Source organism: Boleophthalmus pectinirostris, unplaced genomic scaffold (assembly GCF_026225935.1).
Source record: "Boleophthalmus pectinirostris isolate CB_2022bp ecotype Guang Dong unplaced genomic scaffold, ASM2622593v1 HiC_scaffold_3, whole genome shotgun sequence".
NCBI lineage: Eukaryota > Metazoa > Chordata > Actinopteri > Gobiiformes > Gobiidae > Boleophthalmus > Boleophthalmus pectinirostris.
In genome coordinates this window covers 38,098,299-38,120,645 of record NW_026571299.1, presented here as the reverse complement: position 1 = coordinate 38,120,645, position 22,347 = coordinate 38,098,299, and the positions used below count along the sequence as shown (strand labels likewise).

The window sequence follows — 22,347 nt, the reverse complement described above, 5'->3', positions numbered from 1 at the left end:
CTTTTTGGAATATCACAAGTCAGTATAGAACTTTGTAATAATTAGGATTTTGCAGAGTAAAAATATTTTTTACAGCCTGATGTTTGTTCACTGTGAGATCAGTGGAAGATGTTTTTTAAGGTTGTAATGTAATATTTGCATTACTGTGTTTACCCCCATGCTGCCCAACACACACACACACACACACACAAACACACACAAATACACACACACACTGTGATAATGTTCTTTCTCACTCTCATACACACACAGCAATCAAGTTTAAGGAAACAATCATCATTTCACTTGTTTTTCTATGATTCTGTGGTATAAATGACCTTTGTCCAACACTTGTGAGGAGATTGTGTGTGGGATTAGTGTCATATTCAGCTCTTGCAGGTTACAAAGTTTTATATGTTTCATGCTGCACATATTTACCAAAGATCTTGTAAGTGTTTTCACTGTCATATACAAATCTTTTAGGATTCAGATAAAACATGTTAAAATGGTTTATGATTTGTCTATATCTTTTCCATATGGGATGGTTGGATCGTCTTAAGTTAGGACAGATGATTTTTACGCTCTGTGATCTGGTCCCAGTTCCTTCTGGGTTCAAAGAGAATATTGAAGGCACTAGCAGATCAGGCAACTAAACCTCCCAAAGTGCACAATGGTTAAGAGGCCAGCACTCTTCCCTCAGCAAGGAGATCGTATAGGCTGATTCCTGGGCTAGGTTCCTGTGCGGCGTTTGCATGTTTTTAGTTTCTTTGCGGTTTTCATCCGTCAACTCTGAAGACCAGCATAGGCGTATCGTGAACTGAAATCTCCTCTCATCTGTGTATATATAAAACCACTCCATAGGGAATTTCTTTGTCTCTGTTGTCCCTGTTTGTGTTACCTGCATTTATCAAAACACCTCATTGAGTTGTTCTTTAGTATGTACCGAGCATCACGCCATCTCTCTATTCGCAACGCTGCTTCAAACAGAGAGCACTCCGGAGCCATTATTCAGACCGGTTGGATGCATTCAACTTTGTCAAAGGCGTTTTCAAGTGCACATAAGTGATGCAGGGCCTGTTGCGCGTTAAATAACAGCATTCACGCGTTGTGTTTTAGCTTTGCTCTTACGCGTCAGAGTCTATACCCTCCCGCAATGTATATCCCCACAGTCAAAAAGGTGCAGCTCTTTGTCACAAAGCGGCAATTGTTGTCTACGGTACCGTGCGTCAGAGCATGTACACAAACCTATATCTTTGAAGCTTTGGAAAGAGGAGCTTATATCGTATGCAGCTCAGGTTGTATTCTTCAGTACAAAACGCACATCACTCGCTCTTCAGACATCAGCATCATTCGTCAGCGGTGGATAGAAAATAGATGGAATAAAAATGTCCCTCGAAAGTGAAAGTTTACAGTTTGAATGAGTCTATACACAGCAAATGTTTAGCTGTTTTTTAATTTGCAGAAGATCACGGATGTCATGTCGGTGTTTACCTCCTCAAAAACATACCTAGAGTTGCATTTAGTTTCATTCATGCATCTGAGTAATCCTTTATTATTAGTCTGGCCACATCTCCAAAGCTCAAAATGCCCTGTTTCACCTTGTGTTGTCATGAAGGAGTAATATTCAAGTTAACAGCTACCTTTTACCATTTTTCTTCAGTACAGATTGGCAAATGGGCTGAAATGATGTAAATATCTTTGGTGAGCGTGTATGGAGTATAAAAGAACAGTGGTGCACTTCCTGTATTACCACATGACATCACAAGGTGGTGTTTTCAGCCTCCGAACTCATCCTGAATATGCAGTTTGTGTGTTAAATATGTGTGAATGAAACAAAACATAACTCCAGGTCTGTTTGTGATGAGGAAACAACATTATAACATTATAATAGTAATATTGGCCGTTTAAGAATGTCCTAAGAATATTCCCCGAAACTCTGCTAACATTGTGTGAATATGAGGTATGTTCAGTGCTGGGGAGTAACAGATTACATGTACTGGAGTTATGTAATCAGAGTACAAATTATGAGTAACTGTATTCAGTTACAGTTACTGTTTCCATGAGTGGTAATTGGATTACAGTTACTTAGTTGAAATAAATGGATTACATGACAGTATTTTCCTGTTTTCACATTTGGGGCTATATCCCTTTTTTCTTTTCTAAAACCAGGTCTAAAACCGGGTTGAAACCAGATCTAAACCAGGTCTAAAACCAGGTCTAAACCAGGTCTAAAACCAGGTCTAAAACCAGGTCTAAATCCAGGTCTAAACTAGATCTAACCCAGGACTAAACCAGGACTAAAGCAGAACTAAAACCAGGTCTAAACCAGGTCTAAACCAGGTCTAAAACAGGATTTAACAGGACTAAACCATGCTGCGTGGACGTGTCTCCTCTTCTTCTATCAATAATATTTTAATATGGTTGGGCTTTTTATTTTCTTTTATCAGACTAAACATCTTATGTGAAGATTACATTACTTACTTTAATTACGTTACAAACTACATTTTGGGGTGTGTAATCTGTAATCTGTAGGGGAATACATTTTAAAAGTAACCTTCCCAACACTGGGTATGTTGTTTTGTGGGAGACTGGGTTGAATGCATAATACTATTCATGCGATTATTCACGAGGTGTACATATATTTGTCGGTTAATGAGATCCCAGGTGAGGCCGAACTCTGAACCATAGTTCCCATTTGTGCATGTGTGTATTGTCTCTGCACGCTTTTATGTAAATACGAGATAACGGGAATTATAATGAATGGTTAAGAGGGTGTTGTTGGTTTACTAAAGCAGATTGAAAAGACTTTTAAGAAATGTTATCCCTTAAACTTGAATGAATCAGGATTACAGTGTGTGTGCCAGGCCATTATGCTTTTTCTTAGTGGCAACAATTTCACAGTTTTGTCTGTATGCTCAGCCTATGAGACTCAAATTCAATTATTGTCGCCCATAAACTCATACATTATTTAGACGTTGCCACATTGGCAGTGGCATTTGCAATTGCCTGAAGTACTATGTTTTGTTGTTGTTGTTGTTGTTGTTTTTTGCGGTCTCTCTCTTTATGATATAATGAATATTCAGGTACATTTTGCACATCACAAGATTACTAATTGCAAATAGATGGAGCCAAAGCAGCGATTCATTAAAGCAATTTTAAAGGCTTGCATTACTTGTACACTTTTTTTTTTTTTTTTTTTTTTTTGATGTATATTCCTCAAATAAAATAGGGAGTGGAAAGAGATAATGCAAACCATTACTGAGTGGAGAAGCATAGTATGGAGTTAATGTAGTGAATCCAGAATCGCACTGGTCTCATCTCTCTGTTCACAAGCCATAATAATGAAGTCATATATACTGGCCCTGACTCTGTTCACTTCCCACACTGGAGTTGGACACTGGGGTCATGTTCTCTGCACGCTACTGCCTCCTTCCCTGCTCCTCTCCTGTTCTCTGCCTGTGTAATGTGAACTATACTTACTAATTAATCATGAAAGGCCTGTTGGGCATAGGCAAGCAGCCGGAGCAAAGGCATCGCCATGGAGACCTGAGTGGAGTTGGCACATTCTGTGGTTTCACAGGTTCGAGCGCCGACAGGCAGCAGTGAGGTGCATCCACAGGAATTAACTTCTGCTGTGTCCATTCAGAAGTTAATTTGGTTTCTAACTGTTATGTTTGAGACATAATACAGAATGTCTTTTTAATAATAAGAAGGTACTTTCTACGAGTCAGTGATACCAATATTGTCACCTTATACCTTTGTGCCAGTGGGCTAATACCTGTCATATTAGCTTTTCTTAGAACTTAATTATGTGCTTTGTTCAGATGTTCAGAGTAATAGAAAGATGTGCAAATGCAGTATATAAGGTATTTCAGCAATTATGGTATGGCTTTATGTAATCACCACAATACAATAAAATCATAATAACAAACTAAATCATGCAATCCAAAAGTGACCATTTTAGTAACAAAACAGGGAGCTTCGAGTGTTGGAGTATAGAGTCAGTATTTTGTTTTTAAATTAACCCAAACATTACAAAAACAGGTTAAAATATCAATGATCCACAATTATCTCCATCCCAGTAAATGTAATGAAAACAGTTTGCCAACCATTTTAGAAACACTGACTTGATTTTCCTCAGTCATAATTTTTTAGCAATTCGGTGTATTTTCTTTGTTTAAAATTTGCATTTAATTACTTGTACTTTGCAAGTTGATTGTGTTGAACATTTTAAAAGTGCAAAATAAATAACTTTGGCAATCCTGAAATGGGAAACTAATTGGAAAGAACTTAAGTATTAACATAATTTTGCATTATTTTTTTTTCTATTCAAAACAAAGCAAACATTTATTGTGCATCAGTAACATAAGGTGAGCACTACGCGTCTCCAAACGTAAGTCTCCCCACTGTCTAATGCCAGTTGCACCTGGTAATAATTACTCCCATTTCCACCAGAAAATGTGCTGAGAATACAGTATCAACCTGCAGCGTCTAAGATAACGGCGATCGTCTCAATGTGACTCTATGCCTGTTATTGATGTGAAAAGACCCATTTTCTTCAGTTCTGAGATCCAGCAGTCATCATGACCCAGTCATAAAAATATGAAACAGCCCCTACTGTTTTGAAATAACAATAAAACTGCATCTCATTCGGAATGTTTACCCTCATCACTATTTTCAAACATTTCTTTTTTTATATACATATATATATTTCACTCTAATGAGTTTATTGTATCGGTACTGAAGTCAAGTTGTGTTCTAAAAATGTTCTAAATGTAATGTGGTTGTTTGTGAATCAGTTTTAATGAATGAGAGTGTCTTTTGTCTTTACAATCTGATTTAAACTGAAGTTAATGTCAATGAATTATGAATCATACATAATAACTTAATTATAGACAGTTTATTCCTGTGTTGTAAATCAGTTCTCAGGTTTTGATTCTCAAAGAAGTTGAGGCTCTTGTTCAATGTTTTTTTTGTTTTTGTTTTTTTTTTCATTTATATCAGTCATAGGACTTTTGCCCATCCCAAGAATGTGGTTCAAGGAGCATCTCTGAGGAATGTGTCAGATGCAGAGGATTCATTTCCTTACTAGACCATTAAACCATTCAACCAAAGTGAAGTGAAGTTCATATGTTCCCATCATTTGCAAATTCCATGTTTATTCAGACAACACACTAAATACTGGACGAATTTACATGAAAACTTATCCAAGCCACTAAAAGTAAGCGGTGGCTGTGGCTGTTTACATGCACACAAAAACTCGGATCATTATCTGAATTCTATCTGTTGTCTGTTTATTCTAGTTCTCAGCTGTTTCTGGGCATGTAAATGTACCCACTGTGACTGAATCCATGGTCTTCTGTTTGCTGATCTTGTTGTGGAGATGGAAGCCATTATCTTGGGCTCTGTGTGTCTCTCTCAGGTCAGGAGCGTATCGGGATTGACTCCAAGTACGAACAGGAGGGGAAGGTGCAGTTTGTGATTGATGCTGTCTATGCCATGGCCCATGCTCTCCACAACATGCAGAGAGACCTGTGTCCAGACAACTCCGGATACTGCCCCGACATGGAGCTGGCAGGGGGAAAGAAACTTCTCAAGTACATCCGCAGTGTCAGCTTCAATGGTGAGTAGACTGTTGGCTTCCTTCCAGACGACAGGAATTGGAATTATGGGATTCAAACCGTCAACCACACAGTGAAGAGCATTTTAGAAGTGCATATTTAACACAGTCAATAACAGTCACTCTGATAATTAACATTTAAACTATGACACAAAACAACAGATGGCAATACTGTGAAAATAAATGGTGATAATATGATTTGGATGGCTGGGATGTGTATATTCCAGTATGGGCAGTCTGACTAACCACAACTATGCAGCAAATGTTGTTGTCAATTATAAATATACATTTTTATACCACAAGCTTAATAAAGGACATAAAAAGGCTTTTCATACTATATCTTTTCTAAATGATATTAATTGCTCCTTGGCAAAGAAGAAACTTGCTTTATGATTCAATTTGTCAGTGTAATATATTGTAAGACTGTGGCATTAACAGTATTAATGAATTTAATTTTCCATGAACATTATTCCATGCAGGTTTGTGGAAATAAAATATGATGTTAGTTATATATCATAATTACAGATATCATGCACTATGAAACTGTGCTACATCTCAGAGTTTAATGTTAATACATTGTTTGTATGGTAGATGCAAATGCTTGGCTAACAATGTAAAAATCTATGAGATATGTCATTTTATGATGATAAAACAACAATTGGGGAAGATGGATTTTGACATTTTTGTACACTTTCTAAATTAAAAAAAGGTGAGACTTACACAATGTCACTCAGACCCTACTTCAAATTGTGTTGGGTTATTCATGATTTTCAGCCTTTGTAATAATATGCATGAGGGAAGATGTTGTGAAGCCAGCCCTGACAGATAGTTTTATCATGCAATTATAAAAAGCTGCGATGTTCTCATTTCAGATGAAAAGTGTCACTTGAACCGGTGACCGAAAATTTGAGTCTTAAAAATTACTCACAAAACATGATCAAGCAACACAGGGTATTGTTTGCAGTGAGCTGGTGGCCTCTGCTACTATTAATGAATATTTGATTTCTGGGCTTGCCTATTTTGTAGTATTTTGATCTTGAAGGGACAAAGCTTTAGCAACTAATTCTTCAACAAGAAGTAGTCCTTTAAAGCTTACAGAAAAGAAGCAAAACAAAATTACTCTTATCATGAATGAATAAAGCCAAACACTACAACATCATAACACAATATAAAGAACCTTTCACTGGATATCAGGCAGTAGTGAAGTGGTCACATGGCAGATGGACTGAGATTTAGACTGAGAGTGCAGCTACAAAAATAGTAGACACGTTATAAAAATGTACACAGTTTTATGTACTTTATTTTTTATTTAGTTTTATTTCAGACTTGGGCACATTGTTATGCTTTCATTAACCTCATAACACTGCGTAAAGCTGGGCTTACACTCGAGCTGAATTTTGCCTCCTTCATGCATCAATGTCGTGCAGTGTACAGGGGGTTATAGGCTTATGTGATTACCTGCTCACCATGAACACATGTCAGCTGATTGTGCAGTCACAGAGACATCAGACATGTTTGATATTTGTCGTGAATCATAGGGTCCAAGTGCGTGCGTGGTAAAATCGAGCTGCAGGTGATGTAAACACAGCTGGAGCAAGGTGCGTAGGTGAGCTGAGGGCAATAAAGCACCTCTGACACATCTTCTGAACAAATCACTGCACACAAGAGAGCCAGAAAAGTTTGGTGACAAAAACCTCAGACTTTAAACAAAGCAGTGCTAAAGTTAAAAGTGCCAGTGGTTTGCTAGCATACTTCTATGATGTTGTGTGAGTTTAAAAGTGCACGTATGAAAAGTTAGAGGGGTCACAAACGTGCCCACAGGCCTGTACTGCGTAACCCAGCTTAAGTCATTCTGCTTGGTGCAGGATAACGTCAATACACTACAGATGCAGCAGGGTCTGGAGGTTATAAAACTCAATTTGGCCCAAAAATGACTCAGGCAGTTGTGCTTTGAGGTGAGTGTTATGTAAGAACCATTAAACCACCAAAACTAAGAGAAAAGATCTGACATTTTGACAAATTGTTATCCATCACTTGATATAGTTCCAATGAAAATTCCACTTCATATGGGTCTGTGTTGCCAGTGGTAGCATTTAGCCCAACTATCGATCCAGCACAGTTGTCTGGTGGAAGGAATGACTGATTGAGCAGCTGACACAAAAGAGACAAAAGACAAACTGCCATTGGCACAAAGCACTCCAGACGCTGTTGTCAGGCTTGTCTCCATTCTGACCAGCAACTCATCATCCTGAGAGCATGTGTCTGGTTTGGCCCAAAAACAGACCTGGGGAGGTATAAATGTCACCATATTAGAAGTATTAAACAACACGCATAATGCATTCTTGTGGCTTTAAAGAAGACATACTGTGCTTGAGCCTGCTATACAATCTATGACAACCGTGGAGAAAGCTGCAGTGCCCAGTGGGAGCAAAACGCCATTACAATAAAGAGACAGCACCTCCAAAGGATAGCTGCAGGTCACATTTTTTTTTGTACCAAAATGACTACAGAATCCTTTGTGTATACCAGCTAAGAAAACAAAACTGGAGAAGTAAATATAGAGCAGTGGGCCTATGCCAGTGGTAGTGATCAGCAATATGGTGTCTTGAAAATAAGTAAGTAAAGATTTCTCAAAGATGCATCAATCATTCCAAACACAACTTCGAGAGAGAAAATGGGAAGGGGAAACAACTATAACATGGTCAAAAGCTCTGAAAAGTCGATTTTGTGTAATAGGTCTGCTTTAACTCCCTTTTAAACATGCTTTTGGTCACCTTGAGAATAGTTTTTCACATTTTTTAATTTAAAATATTGTCCACATTTGGAAAACACACTTTATAAACTACTCTTCAGTTTTAAATGATGTATGTAGGCATTGGTGCTCCCTCTGGCAACAGGAGCCAACAATAAGAAATACACTAATTAAACCCTTAGGCCAACTGAATGCTCTGCTAAGTAAGTGTGATTGTTTTGGACGCATTTTGACCGCAAAATCAGTCCAGTCAGTGTTTATGACACAACTGAGCCGGAGAACTATAGCTTTGTCTACAATGCAACAGTCCAGGCAACGTAGTGTAGTAGTGAGTATTTTTGATTAATGGTATAATGTGTGAATGAAGCAGAACACATTGTATGTTTTGACAAGGGGACAACAATTTATCATGGTTAAAAGCTCAAAAAAGAAAAGTTTGCATAATATAGTAGTTGTCCTTTAAGTGACAATAAATTTGCACACAAAAAAAAATCAAAAACTGCTATTTGTGATTTGATTTACCTTAAAAAAAAACCTGTATGTGTTATTCATAGAAAGACTGTTTCATATTGTTAAAGATGAGCTATTATTCTAGACTTCTATTATTATGCTAATTGAAGATGTAAATAGTGATGTTATATAAAATAAGTAAACAACCATGTTCTATGTAAAAGTAAATCAAATGATGAAAAAAAAGTAATTTTCATGCTAGAGCATACAGCCTTGATGATTATGCATTATATTCATGTTTTATATTACAGTGTAAATTTGCTTTTGGTCCTATTCTCTTTGAAAAGGATAATGCAATACATATCATTAGGAAAATTCAATAATCTTTCTAAACATTGAAGCAAGCTGCATTGTGTGGGCAGGCATACATTTCAACATATTTACAAAGCTTTTTAAAAAGGCCAGTTTGCTGAAAATTCTTCAGGAAAATGTATTCTAGAGTAGTTTCAGAAGAAAGTTACAGGTACTTAATCTCCATTTATGTCTCAGTGGAACCCTAGATCCTCTTAAACTATTGACTCAAATGCCCATTCTCTCACAGCTCAGACAACAGCAGACCCCGGTAAAACCCTCTATCACAGCTTATTATTGTAGACGTCAAACAAAAGGAAGCTTATTTTCTCTATTCTGTCACCATCACCTATTGTCACAGTTGTTTTTGTCTCTGCTATTTCTGGCCACATTATTAAATTTAGACATGAACAACACTTAGCCTACACTGAAATTTAAGAAGTTATAGGGTCTTGGGGAGTAACAGATTACATGTACCAGGATTATGTAATCAGAGTACAAATTATGAGTAACTGTATTCAGTTACAGTTACTGTTTCAATGAGTGGTAATTAGATTTCAGTTACTTTGTTGAAATAAATGGATTACAGGGCGGTATGTTCCTGTTTTCACATCTTGGACTAAACCAGGACTAAACCAGGACTAAAAGCAGGACCAAACTAAAACTAAACTAGGACTAAAACTAGGACTAAAACCAGGTCTAAAACCAGGACTAAACCAGGACTAAACCAGGTCTAAACAATATGACACTAACAGTAGAGTGAACATAATTTAAAGCAGCAGTGATCTCATATAAAAATCATTTCTCTATCAATAATATTTGTAATCTGGTTAAGTAAAGACTGGACTTTTTATTGTCTTTTAGCAGATAAAACAAAACATCTTATGTTCAGATTTCCTGGTCTTTGCTTCTCTACAGCAAACAGTTGCTTATTCATGGAGATTTGGGCTCAACAGACAATTTGAAGAGAACAAACAAGATTTTTCAGGATGTGGTTGATACATTCATGTCGTTTTAAAAAACATGACAATATCAAGTAATCCAAAGTATTCAGACCAAATTACTCACTTTAAGTAATTTAATGGATTATGTTGCAAACTACATTTTGGGATATGTAATCTGTAATCTGTAGGGGAATACATTTTAAAAGTCACCTTCCCAACACTGCATATAGGGACATAGGAGTGATGAGAAAAGCGCACATAATATGGCTGTAGTTTGGAGTAAAGGGCACAAGAGTGGAGAGGACAGCCAAGCTACACAGTATGACTTATTCTCACAGAGGAGGCTGCTGAGCCCTGGCATGTGTCACCAAATCTCCTTGACGGTCAAACCTAGCCATGGACACGACTCTCTGTTATTTTAAGTGCATTTGTATCATCTCATGTTGACGTCTTATAGGCTTACGGACTTTGAGATGACACCTCCAACTCCAGCCGTAATGCCACTCAAAGGTCCTCCATTACGCACAGTTGATTCTTGTGAGCTTTAGGACATGTTAGAATGTTGTTACCTCATCAAAACATACCTCAAAATGCTTCCTTCCACCTTGTAATGAAGCTGTAGTTTTCAAGTTAACCCTTCCAGTCTTACATGTTATGTCATATGTATGTTTTATATAACTGCGCATAACTTTCCAACCATAAAAGATAGAAACTTACTTCCATCTTATCCCCTTGAAAAGATAAGAGTTGCGTCTTTCCGAACATATTTCTGGCATTATCCTACGTCACACGCTCATTGCCTGATGAGGTAGGTAAAACGAGTAAACGTTAGGAACTTTGTTTTAACCAAATGCATGTGCTCCATCCATTTTGATTGGCCTAAACTTTGCCAAAGAGTGTAGTGAGTCAAAATGGTCGACTCTTCTGAGCGTCTGTGTTTTTAATAATAGAAAATGATGCTTTAAATGCGGTTTGCAATGCAATAAATGACAAATTATGCATCTTGGTCTGTGTAATTGTTCAACACTTGCTATTTTTATTTGAAAGGTTTATTTCAGTACAAATCCAAATATAATATACATCAATAAGGATATTTTTAGTTTACTTACAGACTTGGTATTTTGCACTTTTGTAGCTAAGGCCCTAAATTAAGCATTTTTTATGTCCAAAAAGTTGTTTATACAGGTTTGCCGTGTGTTTTCATTTTCATTTGTATTTCTGGTCCTATAGCTTTTATCACAGCCATATGACACAACTACAGCGTGAAGATTGTGAAATAACAGGTTGTACTTAAAAAAAAGGATGTATAACACTTCATTAGGGGGTAAAAGGGGAAGTTTTAATAGCAAAATTAAGAAGAAAATCTAGGTGAGGACAGATGTACTAAAATTGCCCTTAGGTCTGGAAGGGTTAACAGCCACATTTTACCTTTTGTTCAATAGCGATAGGCAATTTGATGCCTGAAATTATGCAAATGATTCTAGTGAAGGTGTTTGGAGTTTAAATACACAGAGGAGCACTTCCTGTATTAGCACATGACATCACGGTGGTGGAACAGTGCGTCTTCAGTTTGAGAGAAGAACTCAGTCTAAATATACAGGGTTTGTGTGTTAAACGTGTGAAAGAAACAAAAAACACAACTCCGGGTATGCTTATGATGAGGAAACAACTTTAAAACAGCACGATGGGACCGTTTAAAAATCATATTCACAGTGGAGTAGAGGAAGATGACTACATAATTAGGAGCAGTTACAAATTGAAAAAAGAAGATTTAAAATTAGATACCGTGAATGACGGCACATATTGGCAATTTCAAAGTGTCTGAGTCAGGACATGAGCCAGTGACCCCAGGTTTCAAAGGCAGAGATGATGATCCTGGACTGATGGAGCTGTTGTTTTTTTGTTTTTGTTTTGAAGTTGGTTTCTCTACTCACCCAAAAATACAAGAGCAACTAGTGAATGCGCAACTGTCTGTTTGAGTGAACTATATTTGTGGTGAAATAGTGGCTGTGTTTCAGAGATTCCCAGCATGTGACCTTATCTGTCTGTTTACAGGAAGTGCTGGTACTTCGGTGACGTTCAACAGAAATGGAGATGCCCCAGGACGCTATGACCTGTTCCAGTATCAGTGGAAGCAACATCACGGGCCACGGATACAAGATGATTGGACAGTGGACCGAATCTCTGCAGCTCAGTGTAAGTCTGCACTTTTCACCACACCACAAATAAAAAACACGATTATAGAGTACATTTTATTCATTATTATACAATCATATACAATCTTTTGAACCCTCAATATGGATTCACATGTAAAAACTTTGAAACGTTGAAAGCAAACAGAATTAACAAGAATCAGATTAGAAGATCAACAGGGGACAACCGAGTGAAATCAGAATTGATCAGAACAAGATTTTTCTTTTTTTTCACTTACTAGCATTCAGAATTTTTACAAAGTGAAGGTCACTATATGTAAAGATATGGCGTATAATATCACATGCCTAATTTGTATTCATTCAGGTGTAGTTAGCTGTATAAAATGCATGAAATGTGTAAATGTGAGACCAGTATGTATGAATAATTAGATCAGGGTTAAACCTACCAGGACAATATACAAAAACAGAACCTTACCTTCAAAAACAACCTACAAACTGTGTTGGGAAGGTGACTTTTAAAATGTATTCCCCTACAGATTACAGATTACATACCCTAAAATGTAGTTTGTAACATAATCCATTAAATTACTTAAAGTGAGTAACGCAATCTGAATACTTTGGATTACTTGATTTGCTGTAGAGAAGCAAAATGAGAATATCGTAACATAAGATGTTTTGTCTGCAAAAAGACAATAAAAAGTCCAGACTTTACTGAACCAAATTAAAAATATTATTGATAGAAGAGGAGGAGACACGTTCGCCCAGCATGGTTTAGTCTTGTTAAATCCTGTTTTAGTCCTGGTTTAGTCGTGGTTTTAGACCTGGTTTAGACCTAGTTTAGATCTAGTTTAGACCTGCTTTTAGTCCTGTTTTAGTCCTGTTTTAGCCCTGTTTTAGTCATGGTTTGAGACTGGTTTTAGATCTGGTTTAGTCATGGTTTTAGACTGGTTTTAGACTTAGTTTAGACCTGGTTTAGATCTAGTTTAGATCTAGTTTAGACCTGCTTTTAGTCCTGTTATAGACCTGGTTTAGACCTGGTTTTAGTCCTAGTTTAGATCTAGTTTAGACCTGTTTTAGTTTCCAGGAATGAGTGGAATTACCGGGAAAAAAAAAAAAAAAAAAGGGATATAGCCAAAATGTGAAAACAAGAAAATCCCGCCTATGTAATCCATTTATTTCAACAAAGTAACTGTAATCTAATTACCACTCACTGAAACAGTAACTGTAACTGAATACAGTTACTCATAATTTGTACTCTGATTACGTAACTCCGGTGCATGTAATCTGTTACTCCCCAACACTGGTTATACAAACAACTGTCACTCATATCAGATGTACGGTTTACAACTTGAGTATGAATATGAAGTTTGAAATATTTATTGTAAATGCTGAATGCCATATGTAGCCCCCATATGCTCAGTGCAGTTGTATTTGATTGAGAGCATGATGTCCAATGGGCCTGTCCACTCCTACGCAAACAGATGATTAATTATGCTCCAGTCTTCTCCTTCGGTAACAGCCAGCTCACAGCCTGGATAAGTCACTGCAACCCCCACTACTCATGTTCAGGAGACTACATGTGAAATAGCATTCATACACAAATAGGGGGATTATTGGAGCAAGATGCTGTTGATTCAAATGCATGTTTCATCCTTAGTCTTGTGTCTGGTGAAGATGCCACACTATTTCTTGAATAGTCATTTTTTTTGGTAAAAATATTTGCAAAGGCAGAATCATAAAAAGATACTATTTTCAGTATAAATGTCCACATATCATGTCCATACAACTGTTGTATGTATCTGTTGGAATGAGTAATGCTGCACACTTTCCATATACATTAAGCCATAACATAGTGCTTGTGTTTGCACAGTAAACTGAACTAGTATGCAAGCTTACACAGAAATTCCCTGCACACTCCCCTACTAGCGCATTCTAGACCACGTCTGGCCTCCCTCACAAAACTAAATTATTCACTTCAACAGCTTGTAGTGAGCCAGATGTGGTGTGGCTACTGCTATTAGGTCTACCATTATTCCAACTTCTACTTTGAATATGATTATAATTCTGATATGTTTCTACTGTCTCCTTCCCATTACGCTACAGGTGAAACTATATGTGAGCATGAAAGACAAAGCCTAATAGGATTTAGCTTATGTCTTTGAATGCGGACAGAGAAGCTCCTTATTAAACCTGACTGTGAATTAGAAGCATTGTCTGAGTGGAAGGGCTGAAATGGAGAAAATGTAAGCCCCTGGGCAATGTCTGTGATGTTATGTATGGAACAATTACCCTAATGTGCTACACTGACATGCGGGATCTGCCCTCCATGTTGGGTTCGGAGACAGCTGGGATTTGAATGAGCAAAATAAAGCGGATTTATTTGTATAGGTCTAGCCTGAAAGACCTGCAGATAATTGGAGGCGGATTGGAGTGGGGTGTTTTTAGGAGTTTGCCTCTGTTTAGTTTCTGGTTCCTGCTGGTAAAGGGCTTAATGGGTCAATCAGGCAGTGTTTCAGTCTGATAGTTGTCCGTCAGGGTTTATGGGGGTTTGGTTCAGTCTACTCTCTCACTGGTACTTCAGGGAAATTCAAATCAGATTTTTCATTATTAGAGTTTTTCACAATGGGCTAAGTAAGTCTACTTTTTGGACCAATCGTGGTAACACATTGTACAAATTGGGTCCTTGTAGTTTATTATTCCCTAGTAAAGGTTTTGGGGAGATTAGCAGTTTCTGTGGACTGAAAAGTGAACACAACAATGGGAAGCTAAATCAGCCACACTCTAGTCGCTTCTGGTTTTCACTAAAGTCCACATAAGTCATGATGGATGCACTTCCCATGTAAATATAACTGTGTATAAGTTAGGGCTGGGAATTACAGTGTCCCTTACAATTTGATAAGATACACGATACAGGGCTCCCTATACATTATTATCGCATGTACAGTGGTCCCTCGTTTATCGCGGGGGTTACGTTCTAAAAATAACCTGCGATAAGTGAAATCTGTGAATTGGTCAACTTTATATTTTATAATTATTATATCTGTTTTAAGGCTGTAAAACCCCTCACCACACACTTTAAACACTTTTCTCAGACGGCGAGCTTGAACGCATTCTGTACTGTACAGGAGACACAGCACGGAGGAGATTGATTGACAGTGGTCTACAATCCCTTAGCCAATCAAGACGCAGGGGGAGGAACACAATACGTGCTCATACACTGTAAAAAAAAAATAAAATAAAGCAACATCGAGACCACGAAATGTGAACCGCGATATAGCGAGGGATGACTGTATTGCCAAATTGCAATAATAATAATAATATATCGATATACAGTATATTGCACATGATACTCTGTGATATATTGCTTTTCCTAAGAACTAAACTACTTCCGCTATTGCTAAAAGATAACAAGAAAAATATTCTTTTGGTGATATATATAGATACAGCAGCTCACAATAACAATTAATATTACAATATATTGATATCTTTGCACATCCCCAATACAAGTGTGTGCAAAGTCAGATTTAACATGTTTCTTCATTCACACCAGGTCCATCTTACCCCAAAAAAACAGACACATTAAGTAGTTGAAGTAGTAGAAGAGGACTGATTATTAGAGATTTCACCATTCATTCTCAAACCAAAGTGTTGTTGCTTTCTACTGGCTCCATCACTCGACACAGGGGCTAATAATAACTTATAGCACATAAGAGCACTAACACAGACACTTGACTGGCAGAATCTTTGACATGTGTCTTGTTAACGAAATAGCAGTGCTGCATGTACACTGCAGTTGTGTCTTTGTGAAATACATGTACCATATATAAAGTTTGACACTTTCCCTCTACCAGATTTCTTAGAAAATATAGCTTTTTAAATTCCAAAACTGATTCCAATACTATAGCTTTAAGTAGATGTCTACACCTGATATTATCAAGCAATACCAGTGCAGAGACTATGAACAGCATTTATTTTCTTTAAACAAAAAGAAAAGAAAACTGACCCAAATGTGTTATGTAGCTGTTATTTGCACCCACAGAACAACTTTGTATAAATGAAATAAAGTTAAAATTCAAACATTCTGGGATAACTACAGCCAATAAATGGCTGTAAATGGGCTTATCAGTTTATATGTTCAACCAGGATATCAGGTGAAACCTGAAAGCCAATATCTCTGATCTAGCCAAATTTTCAGTATTGGCAACCAATAGCTGATACCAGGATCAGATCGTTGCATCCCGAGTGTGGACCAATTTCTGGTGGTGAGATTATGGCTTCAGGCATGTTAAAAAATTAAACCATTCTATATATTTGCATGACATATAAACTTTATTATTTTATTTTATTTATATTTATTATTGGCGTATTTAAATTTAGCACTGTGTATGCATGTGTTTGCTGAATGCCTTCAAGCCGCTGTAACAGATATGAACAATTTTGGTTCACATCTGAATATCACCCAAACATTCACATAATGGCACGGAGCTTGACATTATGGCCCTGGATTATCCCTCAAGATTAAAGACAGACTCCCAGGCTTCGCTGTGCTCAGTTTCATCATGAACTGCTCCAAATGTGAGCTCTCTATGACAAGTCTAACATAGAGATGAGGATATCCTGAGCTCTAGTCTCCATCCATATTGACAGACTTGTTAAACGGGGTGTCCATGGAGATGTGTACACAGTATGCTGGGAGACAGGGTGCACATTTATCAGCTTCCACCTGCGAGATAAACCGGGGCTGTGTTCAAGGTCTGTGTCACGCAGCGGAACAAATGTCCTGTCTCCGCTCGTCCTATACGAGGCCATGTGCCGTTCACGTTGTTGTAAATAAAGAAGACGTACTATACAGGAGTCGTGTTATGAACTATGGTGACACTTACACACTCATGGTCATAGTCATAGTCATATTCATATTCAGAAGAGGAGGAGCAGATATGTCTGGGTGAATCCAGACAGATGTTCCTTTTCTCTCATTCCAAGTTACTTCTTTTTGGTCTTTTTAAGCCGTATCTGGCAGCTGTAATGCAATTATATCAAATAAAATGCTACTCTACATTCCTATTCCAAAGAGAACTTCAGCATCTTCAGCGGTGCCTCCCATTCTGTGCCTCTTCACCTCATTTCTCCACAGATTCACTAATGAGTTTGTACCACACACCGGGATAGCTCAGGCATTTATAATCTGATTTATTGTTACATTATAACCCCTGAGATAATAATCATATCTATGACATGGGATAAGCTATTTCATTTATAAAATGGATGCTAGAGTTCATGACACACTATACCACTAAGGAGATGACAAAACAAAATCCAAACAGCATGATGGCGCCATGAGACTTTATTTAGACTAATGATGTCATCTTAATCCTGTGGGTGAAATATGAACATTAGGAAAGGTTTTCTCATATGTGAATGGTCAGTGATCAATTTACAATCCAAACTATTCATTGATTGTGTTTATGGTGAAGAGAAAGAGACAGATAGGCTGAGGAGGCTGCTGTCATAAGGCTGTTAAAAACTGAAACAATAGGCAGGGGAAAAGAGTGCCTTTATATGAATGGCTTGAGAGTGGATTGCTTGAGAGCAGTGGTAGCGGGCTGTGAGTAGCTGACAGTGATAGAGTGGTAAGAGAAGCAGGTCTAGCCAGTTTTCCTATAGGCTATAGTTCAGGTTGAGTTTTCAGATTATTTTGGTGCTTGGACCTTTACAATGACAGCGTATATTCCAACTAAATAAATAAATGTGAGAAAAGTGGAGAGACAGATTGAAATGGAAAAGAGTAATACTATTGTCCAAAATGGCCATGCCTGTCTGAATGTTTTAGAGTGAGAGGCAGATAGCTATAATGATGCAACCCTCACTTTCATTTACTTGACAAAAAACAAACCCTATATATCAAAAACGACTATAACTCTACTTTGTGTGTCTGCTGTGAGAGCTGCTTATCAGATGCAACCACATGCAATACAACAGAATTTCAATGGGCAGCAATACAGGCCTGATTACATCATGCGTGAAAAAATACTTACTTTTTTATACTCTGATGACAAAATGTATTATTCTCTGACATCAGCCATTTGCACAAATAATACAGATCTGATCCTGGCACATAGAAGCTTATGTCTGAGTTACAAGGTCAGAGAACATTTAAGTGTTACGTGTATTGCACAAAGAGGCTGCATAATAGTAAATAATTTTGATATACGTGGCCTATAAATAGTTCTACAGATTCTAGTTTTAGATAAAATTTGGAGTGATATCAAAATAGTTTTAAAAAGTAATTCAAATATCGACATGCATTGTATCAGCATCTATGCAGCTCTCTTATTATACCGCTGTATAATATGTGAGAACCAGCTGCTCTACACTGTTCAAAAATACATGAAGTGCCTTTTCGATCTGACAGGATGATTACAGCATGTATCTTTGTAGACACCTATAGCTGTAGCATCTATCAAAGAGAACAGCGCACACATGCACAAATTATATGCATGAGCGCTTCTCAGGCAGGTAAACAGAAAACATGCCTATAGGCCTGACAATACACCAGCTCCTCAGCGCGCACACGTCTACATGCTGTTACTGTGATGGTTACATTACTGTTTGCTTTGTAAAGGGAGTACTTTTATTTAGTCATGCCTAAGCTGCAATATTTACATTTTATTTTATTACTTTCAAGGTATTTTCAGTAATACAATTTGCATGGTCAAGTTTTCTCATTTTATAGTGTCCTCTTTTTTATTTTATATTTCTTTTTAATGTATACATATTAGTAAAACATGGGCGAATATGGGTGTTCTTCAATTTTAGAAGCTATTTCATGTGCGGAAATAAATAAATTTAAGGTTTATTTCTTAAATGTTGCCAATTAAACCTGCACCTGCTCCTCTCCATGGAGATGTTATTGCTTTGCCTGGATTTCCCACAGTATGGCATTAAACTTATGTTGTATTTATTCATTTACCATTGCTTGCACTGCTAAAACCTTACCTTGAAAAAGTCTTATTCTGACTATGAGCTGCATCCGCTCTCAGTGGAGCTGTAGCTTGGCCTGGTGTTGTCACCTGCATGAGGATAGATACGTTTGTGAGATACTGTGGAACATTTCAAGCCAAAGCAGCAATAACATCTCTATGGAGACTAGCCATAAAAGTTACATCCACCTTGTAGTTACACCACGGCCGTATTGTTATTGCCTCCCATATATCTGTGGCTCCTATATATCTGTTGAAATTCACAAAGGTACCACTGTATGCTCAATACAAAAAAAAAAAAAAAAACATACAAATTCCAGGATATCATACAGTCCTTAATGTTATAATGTTATAGTCAGTGTTGGGAAGGTTACTTTTAAAATGTATTCCCCTACAGATTACAGATTACATACCCCAAAATGTAGTTTGTAATGTAATCCATTAAAATACTTAAAGTGAGTAACGTAATCTGAATACTTTGGATTACTTGATATTGTCATGTTTTTTAAAGCTACATGAATGTACCAAACACATCCTGAAAATTCTTGATTGTTGTCTTCAAATTGGCCCTGGTTTAGACCTGGTTTAGTCCTGGTTTTAGTCCTGGTTTTAGTCCTGGTTTAGACCTGGTTTAGTCCTGGTTTAGACTTGGTTTAGACCTGGTTTAGTCCTGGTTTAGACCTGGTTTAGATCTCGTTTTAGTCCTGGTTTTAGTCCTTGTTTAGTCCTTCGTTTAATCCTGGTTTTAGTCCTGGTTTTAGTCCTGGTTTAGTCCAGGTTTTAGTCCTGGGTTTAGTCCTGGTTTTAGTCCTGGTTTTAGTCCTGGTTTTAGTCCAGGTTTTAGTCCTGGGTTTAGTCCTGGGTTTAGTCCTGGGTTTAGTCCTGGTTTAGTCCTGGTTTAGTCCTGGTTTTAGTCCTGGTTTAGTCCTGGTTTTAGTTTAGTCCTGGTTTAGTCCTGGTTTAGTCCTGGGTTTAGTCCTGGTTTAGTCCTGGTTTAGTCCTGGGTTTAGTCCTGGGTTTTAGTCCTGGTTTAGTCCTGGTTTAGTCCTGGTTTAGTCCTGGTTTAGTCCTGGTTTTAGTCCTGGTTTAGTCCTGGTTTTAGTCCTGGTTTAGTCCTGGTTTAGACCTCATTTTTGTCCTGGTTTAGTCCTGGGTTTAGTCCTGGTTTACACCTGGTTCAGCCCAAAATGTGAAAACAAGAAAATACCTCTGTGTAATCCACTTATTTCAACAAAGTAACTGTAATCCAATTACCACTCACTGAAACAGTAACTGTAACTGAATACAGTTACTCATAATTTGTACTCTGATTACGTAACTCTGGTACATGTAATCTGTTACTCCCCAACACTGGTTATAGTCAACCTATTCATTGTTGTTTTTGTTCTGTTTTATGCATTTTCTGTTAGTTAACACTTTGACTTTGCTGTTGGCGCTTTAAACTTCTAACCTAACAACCAGGCTGAAGATACTGTCGTGTCATTTTCTCTCCAGTGCTATCTACAGTATAGCTCCAAAAATCCCTCCAACCCTCCACATGTGAACTGCCTCTGACTCGCCTTTCATGTGGGAAAAAACTGCGCGAGATGGAGACAAGAGATCCTGATGGGTGCTAAGCCTCATTAGGAGTAATGAAATTTGACCTTGATCTCGTGAAGAGCAATCCCTCGCAGGCCTTTCCAACACTATTATGCGTCACGAGGAGATTTAGAGCATAGAGAAGACCCTTTAGCACATGTATGGGCAGCTTATAAGCACTGCCCATCACTGGTGAACTGGGCCTGTGCGTAGCCATGGGGTTAATGAAGCCAATTTAAAAGCGCTGTGTTGCTGGCTCCAATCCGTACCCTTATTACAGGCCTGTGTGAAAGTAAACAATACTTGGGGTATGGACTTCTTATTGTTGAGAAAATCAGCTCGGGGGGGGGAGCAGATTCAGTTTTGTGTGTTGTATGATGAACAATAATGACATAATGACAGGAAACTTACCCATATGGAAAAAAACTGGGAAAAAAAAGAATTTACCACTGTCTTTGTAGTAAATCTTTATATAAGTTTAATATGTGTCATGTATGATTTATTCCTGAAAGTGTCCCCCTTTTTGCATTTTTCTCATACAACTATATTATGAAAAACTAGTAAAGATAAAGTGAACATTTTGCATGACATTTACAGGTAATGTGCATGATCAACTACATTTTCTTTGTATGTTCCACAATAGCAGATATTGAGGACAATTACAAGTACCTTGGTATTTGTAAGTGATATGACGTCTTGTCAGTTGAGGCATGTGAAAAAAACAGAAGTGTGTAGCTGCTTTTTGGAATATCACAAGTCAGTATAGAACTTTGTAATAATTAGGATTTTGCAGAGTAAAAATATTTTTACAGCCTGATGTTTGTTCACTGTGAAATCAGTGGAAGATGTTTTTTAAGGTTGTAATGTAATATTTACATTACTGTGTTTACACCCATGCTGCCCAACACACACACACACACACACACCCACACACAGACAAACACACACACACACAGACACACATACCCACACATCCACACACAAACACACACACCCACACACAGACACACACACACAGACACACAGACATACACACCCCCACACAGAGACACACACATGCACACACACACACACAGACACACACACATGCACACACACACACAGACACACACACACCCACACATGCACCCCCCACACACGTGTCAAGTCAAAAAGCCCACCCTGCACCAGTCTTCACCTCCACTCCTGAGCCCTGTCTCCTCTCACCTCTGCTCCCTCCTCTTCCTCTTCACCGCTCCTCCCTCTCCTCCCCTCCCTTTTTATTAGGTGATTAGGTTATTTTGCAGTCTGGCCAGTAGATGGCAGCAAGACCAAAACCAGGTAACCAGGTGTGTCTCTATAATCATTTAATGAGGCCCAGGTGTGCTCAAAAAAATCAGACCAAACAAGGAATGTGAGGGGAAACACAGAGACACTACTGGTGAGTAAATTTAACTTTAAAATTAGTTTAAAATTTAAAAGAAACTGTAAATAAATTAAATTTAAGTTTAAAAATGCTAAGAGTTAAGTTAAATAACTAAATTGCTTATTTAGTAAATCT

The 22,347-nt window shown here is 37.7% G+C and overlaps 1 protein-coding gene across 1 annotated transcript in view; it reads left to right on the top strand.

Annotated features, from left to right (window-relative positions):
• The window catches only part of LOC110171149 (metabotropic glutamate receptor 7), a 201,430-nt gene that overhangs the window by 132,814 nt on the left and 46,269 nt on the right, over positions 1 to 22,347 (top strand). The window contains 3 exon segments of the mRNA XM_020936837.2: positions 5,402 to 5,602; positions 12,152 to 12,228; positions 12,230 to 12,292. Coding sequence (XP_020792496.2) covers positions 5,402 to 5,602; positions 12,152 to 12,228; positions 12,230 to 12,292 — 341 coding nt within the window.